The sequence below is a fragment of the Pterocles gutturalis genome, unplaced genomic scaffold (genome assembly GCF_000699245.1).
Source record: "Pterocles gutturalis isolate BGI_N339 unplaced genomic scaffold, ASM69924v1 scaffold5449, whole genome shotgun sequence".
Lineage (NCBI taxonomy): Eukaryota > Metazoa > Chordata > Aves > Pterocliformes > Pteroclidae > Pterocles > Pterocles gutturalis.
The window spans coordinates 22,840-30,576 of record NW_010127994.1 but is presented as its reverse complement, the minus strand read 5'-3'; the positions used below and the strand labels follow the sequence as shown (position 1 = coordinate 30,576).

General features: G+C 40.0%; 1 protein-coding gene across 1 annotated transcript in view; it reads right to left on the bottom strand.

The window, feature by feature from the left end:
* LOC104466124 (rap guanine nucleotide exchange factor 5-like) overlaps positions 1-7,737 on the bottom strand; it is a gene marked incomplete at its 3' end in the record, with an annotated part of 37,008 nt that overhangs the window by 17,799 nt on the left and 11,472 nt on the right. Inside the window, exon 6 of the mRNA XM_010079454.1 lies at positions 4,897-4,945. Coding sequence (XP_010077756.1) covers positions 4,897-4,945 — 49 coding nt within the window. The remainder of the gene's footprint in view (positions 1-4,896; positions 4,946-7,737) is intronic.

The window sequence follows — 7,737 nt, the reverse complement described above, 5'->3', positions numbered from 1 at the left end:
ACTGTGTATCACTCATTTGTATATTTGTATATAGTATTATTTTCAATATTATTGTAGTTTAGTTACTAAATTGTCCTTATCTCAACCCACGAGTCCTTTTTTTCCCTTTACCTCTTTAATTTTCTCCCCAGTACTCATGTGGGGGGCAGGAATTGTGTGAGCGGGTGTGTGGTTTGGCCCCCAGCCAAGGGCTAACCCATCACAGCTTGTCAATTTAAGAATGCATGACTAAAAAGTATTTAACTATATTGTGGAAACTTGAATATTGTTCTTAAGAGGGAGCAAAACCACACACAAGTGCTAGGGCTTTTGTGGTGGCTGCCCTGACCTTCACAGCACCCACAGCCCTGCTGCTGCTCCGCTGCTCCACAAGTCCTGGGGAGAAGCTGCTGTTGTCCGCTTCCTACCTCATCAATACTCTGTCAGATATCATCTTAACTAGCTCCTGTATTCAGAAACACAAGGATCAGAGCCTGCTAATGGCACTCTACACAACTAAAGATATAGAAATTCCTCTGGATAAAATGTTAAAGGAATTTGTAGGGCAATGCCATGGGGTACAGCTGGGTTCAGGTGCAGAAGTGCAAGGCATCTTATTTGTGGATGGGATTAACACCAATTCTGAGCATCTGCCTGACAGATTTTGATCCATTCAGGTGTAGCTGTGTAGCTATGCCACCAGCTAAAGCCTCCAGCCTTAGGCTATTTGCTGCCTTTTATCCTTGTTTTAGTTACCATCTCTAACACATAAGAAACATGTCATGAGCCATGACAAACAATTGAGATAAATGCCAACCCTTGTAAACCTTCAGACTAGAGGCTGCACTTCTGTTATGTTTCAGTGCATTTGCAGAAGCCATCAGAAGGAAGCAAGGTATAAATAAATACAACAATTCTAATGCCAAGTGCCTACAATTAAAAACAAAATTCTCTTTTGTTCTACTTACTTGCTTCCCCAAGATCTTCTACCAAACCAGAGAAGACAGCATTTAATCTATTTTTTTTCTAAAGTTAAGCAAGAACTATTTTAATGCATTTTTATAAACCACAGAGAAGTGCACAAGCTCATTTTCCCCTCTTCGGTCACCTTTATAATGAGAGCTTTATTCTAATGAAATATAAATGTTCTTTCTAGTCAACAGTGTTACTGAGGTCCACCAAAGCTTCAGCATTACAGACATTACTTTTACCCTTTTTTTAGTTTTATTTGCAAAGAAGCTAAAAATGCTGAACTCCCCCTGCTTGAGGGCTCTCAAGTACCTGTCAGCGTATGCCTTGCTATCAGAGCGGTATACATGCAGTACACATCTGAAATATGAACACAGAGCTTTTTTCCACAGCGCAGAAGTTTTTGATTTTTCAGGTTCTGCACTTTTCCTTCACCATCTGTCAGTTTTATGTGTTTCTCCTATTCTTCCACCCCACAATAAAAACAGAAGAACACCTCTCGAGGAAAGGCATTCTCTCCCACACTCTACTATTTATTTTCTGGTATCTGACATTCTTCATCAAGTCAGATCCTGTACTAGCAAAAATCTGATACTCTGCCTACTCACAGCAGGCTCAGTGACTACGTTGATTTCCAAAGCATTTTGTCAGTAGATGCAGTGTCTAAATTTCTGAAACAACCATTCTGTCCCAAGAACTGAAATAGCTGTAATTACTATTTTTCATATATAGAACCTCTTCTACCACTATATAGCAAACCTAAGTTTCCTTTAAACAAAAATAAACTGTTTCACCTCAGTAATCAAAGGCAATGTTTCTCCCCCTTCAAGCACAGCGAACCTTCCTAGGTGGACCCTCTTCACCTCTTGCAGAAGGAGCTGTGGTGTTTGCGTGCTTGTACAGCACTTTTCATGCAGTGTAAGCTGGTGATTACAACAACAGTCCTAGACAAGCAATATGAAAGCTTTAATCAGCCAGTTTTTCTAGTACAATTAAATCACTGTGAAGCGCCTCTCTAAGGGCAGAGGTGTATCCAGAAATTAAAGTAATTCAGGGACAAAATGCAAAGTGCTTGCATTAAGCAAAAATACTCTTTTTTTTTTTCTCTTACTGGTACTGCTAACCAGCTATCTAGAGGAAATATTTTGAAACACTGTAGTTTAAAAACCACCAAACAATCAAAAGCAGTACAGGAACTTCTGCATAACAGCTTTTCGATTTGGGTTGCCAATCATCAGGAAAGCTTTTGGTAAATGAACCAATTACCCACTGCAGGCAGGTTCTAGCCAGCAGGTTAGGACCATGCCCGTTGCCTGCCCTCCCCAGTCGTGAATCCCAGGGTGGATGAGCCAGGCGCCCACACTGTTCACACCAGCCTGGAAGCCACCCAGGGCAGCTGGCCCAATAGCCATGTTCCACTCTTTTCATGCCAAAATAAACTCTTTGTCTAATCTTTGTTGGTTTATTTCCTGGAATTATATGGAGTCTTGGAAAGCGTGAGAAGAACAATATCTTTGAAAGATGCTGTGGCTTTTAGGTCCAATAATACTTTCTCTGAATTATGCTTCACTTCACCAGGCACAGCATACCATAGCTTGATTGCTACCAGTAACTGCTACGCTGTGAATTTAACCATCAGCAATAAAATAAAGAAGCCTAATCAACAACCCTAATTTATTCAGCTCCTACTGTAGCAAAGGCATTAACTTAAATTAGACCTTACAGTTATGCCTGATCATGAAGCCATTTTTCACAGTCATCCAAGATGAGGCATAAAGATAACGCAAATTTCACCAACAAGCATGCACTAGTTAAACTGACTGAAGAGGTATCTTTCATTCAGACCTAAACTGATATTTTAAGTGTTTACATTAATGTATTAGGAAAGGCTGGTCAGCACTTCAAAGCTCTATAAGGAGTTTTGTTTATTTAAGGTTATGATTTTTGACTAAAGTATTTCTACCTGCTCACTGTGGGTTGCAATTACACTAGTATAAAGGAGACTCCAAGAGCCACTCTCCTTTCACATTTTCATCTCCTGCAGCTCATTCCTAATCCAACCCCATCCCATCTTCTCCTGACACAACCTCTTATGTAGCCATCCACTGAAAGGAAATGAGAGGCTAATTCAGGTTAAAATCAACTCTTTTGGAGAATGGAGTTTTTATTTATTGCCAATAGCATTACACTAGTATAAAGGAGACTCCAAGAGCCACTCTCCTTTCACATTTTCATCTCCTGCAGCTCATTCCTAATCCAACCCCATCCCATCTTCTCCTGACACAACCTCTTATGTAGCCATCCACTGAAAGGAAATGAGAGGCTAATTCAGGTTAAAATCAACTCTTTTGGAGAATGGAGTTTTTATTTATTGCCAATAGCAGTAATATTTGCCGACAACTGCTGAGAAGCAGGGAATAAGAGATTTCTTACAACTGTATAAGCACTAAGTAAAAAGGTACATGGCACCATGCTCTTAGCCTGTTTTACAGCAAAACAAAAGGTTACCTTGAGCCCTTCCTTCAAATAGCCTGGTTTTCTCTGCACTGAACCAGAGCAGAAGCATTTCCATGTTCAGACATTATAATTCAGGTGGGACTGGGGTGATACTAGGTAAGGGAAGCAGCTGAGGGGTGTTAATGTCGTAAACTACTTCAGTTTCATAAGCAAAGCTGTTACACAGAAGCAATTTAGGTCTGAACTCACACTTAGATTTGTGTTTACTTTCTACAGATTTACATTTACAGACAACTGTGGACATAACCTACGGGTGCTTATATTTCCAGCATAATATTTGTATAATACTTACTTAAATTTTCACAAAGAAATCTTTATAGATATGCCAGCTACATCTTCTTGGTGCCTCCAGTCTAAGATGTCATGTCACGTGTAGTGCATATGTTGCCTGTAATAACTTTTGTGCTGTATTTGGAAGCCACAGACAGACAGATTATTAACAAGTCAGAAAATAGCTCAAAAAGTGCAAGATCCGTGATCTCAATTTCTATGAGAATCACAGAAGATCACAAGAGATGCTCAGACCTCAATGGCTTTGGGAACATGCCAATAATTTAAGACAACTCTGCCTCTGTTTTACTCTGGAAATATATTAACTCTCACTTCACCATATGCAGTTTGCCCTTGCTGCAGATTAACTGCACTATACATGAAGACACCAGAGAGTTAACTCTGCACAGAGTCAGGTCTGGCCAAGTAGGTTTTGTTAGTTCCCATGCAGTGCCCAGAAAACACAGCTCCCTTGTTTCCACTCCAGCTCAGCAATGCACATACCTTCTGAAAGTGGCTGTGACACCAAACCCTGATGGAGCTAAGATGACCACATATTTCAGTGCCTTTGCACTGTATCACCAGCATTTGCTGTAAAAGCTTATACTATCAGAACCTTTCAAATATCCTCTTGCCTTTCCTCTTCTACTGCCTTGATAACAGAGACTTCTTATGCCTCTACAGCTATACGGATGTACAAACAAGTCTTCAACAAAGAACACCTTCATGCATTAAGTTGTCCTTTTGCTTTCACATAAAGAAATACACTTGACTGGGCAGGTAAAAAACAGGGAAGATAGTCATAAAAGAAAATTATCAATTTATTTGTCTTAAATGTGAGTCAAATAAAGACATAACCTTATTTTATAAAGTGCAAGACCAGAGAAAACAGTGATCTTGTCCAGAAAGAAACCCAAGTTCACATTGAACTGTAACACTCTGATTTTATCAGCTAGGTCATTAGGTGTGATGAGCTGGGGGAGTGAAGCTTGACAGTAATTGCTTTGTGCTATATACACAGATCTTCCAACAAGAGAGAAACAAGGTCTGCTATCTTTGCTTCCCCATGTTAATAAAACAGCAACAACAATTCAAATACTTCAATAAATGACAAAAAGGAACAGCGTTACAAAACCCCCTCTAAAGTCCAGCCCAACTCACCTGACTTCCTTGCTTTCAAGGCAATGACAGCAGCTAGTTCTCTCTGTACCTAAAATACCAGGAAATTGAAGGATGGTTACAGTTAGTGGCACAGTCAAACAAAACAAAATGCAACACTAGTAAGATACTGGCTATCAATCCTTTGTAGCAGTCAACTGCAAATGGAATTATGCAGGTACTTGGTTTTGAAGCTACCATCACTTTTCCTAGCAAATCTATTTCCTCTTCAGCTGGGAATTCTGTGACAACTATTTTTTTTTTTTTTAATTTCATGTAAATGCTGCACATTCCTTAGAGAGTGGGCAATTCAGTAGACCAACCTGTCATTTATTGGCACAGCATCTCTCTTTCACAAGCGCACACTTGAAGCTTCTTCCTTTCCTTGTTAAATGTTTGGTTTGTGTCTGCTGAGCACACTGTAATGCTGGATTTATTGTGTGACTCCTGGATAAGCGGGTTCCCCATGCTGAGGTTTGGCTGAGGTTCACATATATAATTGACATTCACTTTTTGCAGCTTTCAGGAGGAAACAATCTCTCCTAATAGCATGTCTGAGTAATTCAGGACCAAAATATAGCTTCAGATGAACATGCAGGAGTAAGACCTATCTGATTTCCAGATTTACAAGCTATCTCACTAGCTTGTGATGAAACAGCCCTGCCATGCTAGCCAGCTCCCTTCCGAAGCCTCGTCTCTGTATTCTTTGTATTTTCCCTATAATCTCTACATAATCAGCTACTGTCCCTTTAGCCACCTCAACTCTACATCAACTTCTCTGCCAGAGTCTGTTTCTTTTTCTATCAGTAAAATTCTGTTTTATGCATTATTTTTATGCTTCATACTTCCTCACTGCCATCATCTGTCCCATTGCAGCTGCTTCAAGTGCCTTGCACTTGACTTACAACACCCCAGACACTCTCTCCTGCATACATCTCAGTTCTTCCCTTTCTCTGTCCCATCCACACTCTCAGACTTGTCTGTACACCTCCCAGCTTCTTCCAACTTCCCCCATTTTCCCAAGACAGCCTGTCTTTAGTATTAAAAAAAATTATGGGACATTCCAACTATTTTTCTAGGGATTGTCTTATCTCTTTGTACAAAGACTCCTGCAGTGCATACTAGCCATCTTGTCTAACAGACCTATACAAATCTCAAGGCTATTCTGCAGTGGGAGTTTTGACATCCAGTTTCTGAGAGCATGTGACATTTAAAACATCATTCACAAGACGTGGTATGATCAGAATAAGTCACAAAGCCCAGGAAGGATCCCTGAAGCAATACAATTACTAACAACTGTCAACATCCCACTCTCATGACTCTGAAGTTTGAAAATGTAAACCATTAATAGTTAACGTTATATTGGTCAAGCAGAAAGACAGACAAAATCACCCAGGACATCTCAGTACAATGGTAACTCCAGCATCCACTCAGCAGCCAGCCAGCAGTACACAATGTACGTGGCAGAAGGCAGTCAGTCATAGCAGAGGCCACATCCTTCCTCCGCTTGCATCCTTCCTTCCCTTGTGGCAAAGGACCAGGGAGATTTTTTTGCTGTCCTTGCAAGGTACAAGGATTTTTTTCTGCTCCTTGATGCTGCCCACTGAGAGGGACGGAGTTTTCTGCCACCCCAAGCAGGAAAATACTAACACAGTGACACAGTTTTCTTAAATGTCATCCTGTTTCCAGCACAATTGTGCAAGCTGGCAGTATTACCTTCCCTTCCTTCCTTCCTGTACAGTCATTCCCATGTCTGGAGAACTGTTAATCATGCTTAATGTAAGTATAAACTACAAGTGAGATGGGAAAGAACAGTTCTTCTATGGAAAAGCAACTTGTGTGCTTGCTTGTTTGCAGCAATTAATATACACTAGTCATACATACAAGCTATCTAGATTTAGAGTGGGATTTTCAATAAAAGCCCAAGTTGTTTCTGAATAACACCACCACAGCTTTTCTTGGCTAAACCGCTCAGACCTTCTCCATTCATTAAACTCAGCAGGAGGTACCAATGTCAATGACCCAGTCCTGGTCTATTCTTACAGGTTCCTGATAGTAAGAAACAGTACACTGATGTCTCATCTTTATCTTTTAGCATTTAATAAATACATTATCTCAAGACTAGCCTTAGGAGTCACTCCAATCTTCAACAGTTCTAACCGTACCAATTAACCCAATAAAACAATTGAAAAATGCAAATCTCTCTACGAGTGTAAAGAAAACCCCATCTTCTGAGAAGAAAAAGCAGCATTGTGGCATCCTGCGGTTACATTTGTAGCATTACTTTTGCTTATAAGGTGGCACTTTTCAAGTCTGAAAGACAGTACTAACATCACAGACAATAAAAAGGCTGGTTTTCTGTATTTTGTCTATGTGATGCAAAATATCTCATTGTTTGATGTGTGCCAGAAAGGCAGCTGGCATATTACTTAATCTGGGCAAAACTCTTCAGTTAAAGCAAGAGAAAAAAATATTCCTCTAGTCTTAATGTGAAGCAAAAGTTCCTTCTTCAAAGGTTTCATTCTGGCAGTCTGAACTCCCTCTCATAGGACTCACTCAAATCACTAGGAATTGGTACTACTGAGCATCCTCCTGGATTTGCCTGGTGTCCCTAGATTTCATAATCTATATGCTTTTGTGTATTTTAGCATAAATGCACTTGACATCTCTGCTGGACATGCAATTCCTATGCATCGTTACACTGACAGAAATCCGTGTACAACATTCATTCCTCACTGCACACATGCTATACATTATAATACTTCTTCCTAATAGGATTTCAGTTACTGCCTTTTTGACAAAAATCAATAGTTGCACATCACATTGAAGATAATAATGTGGACT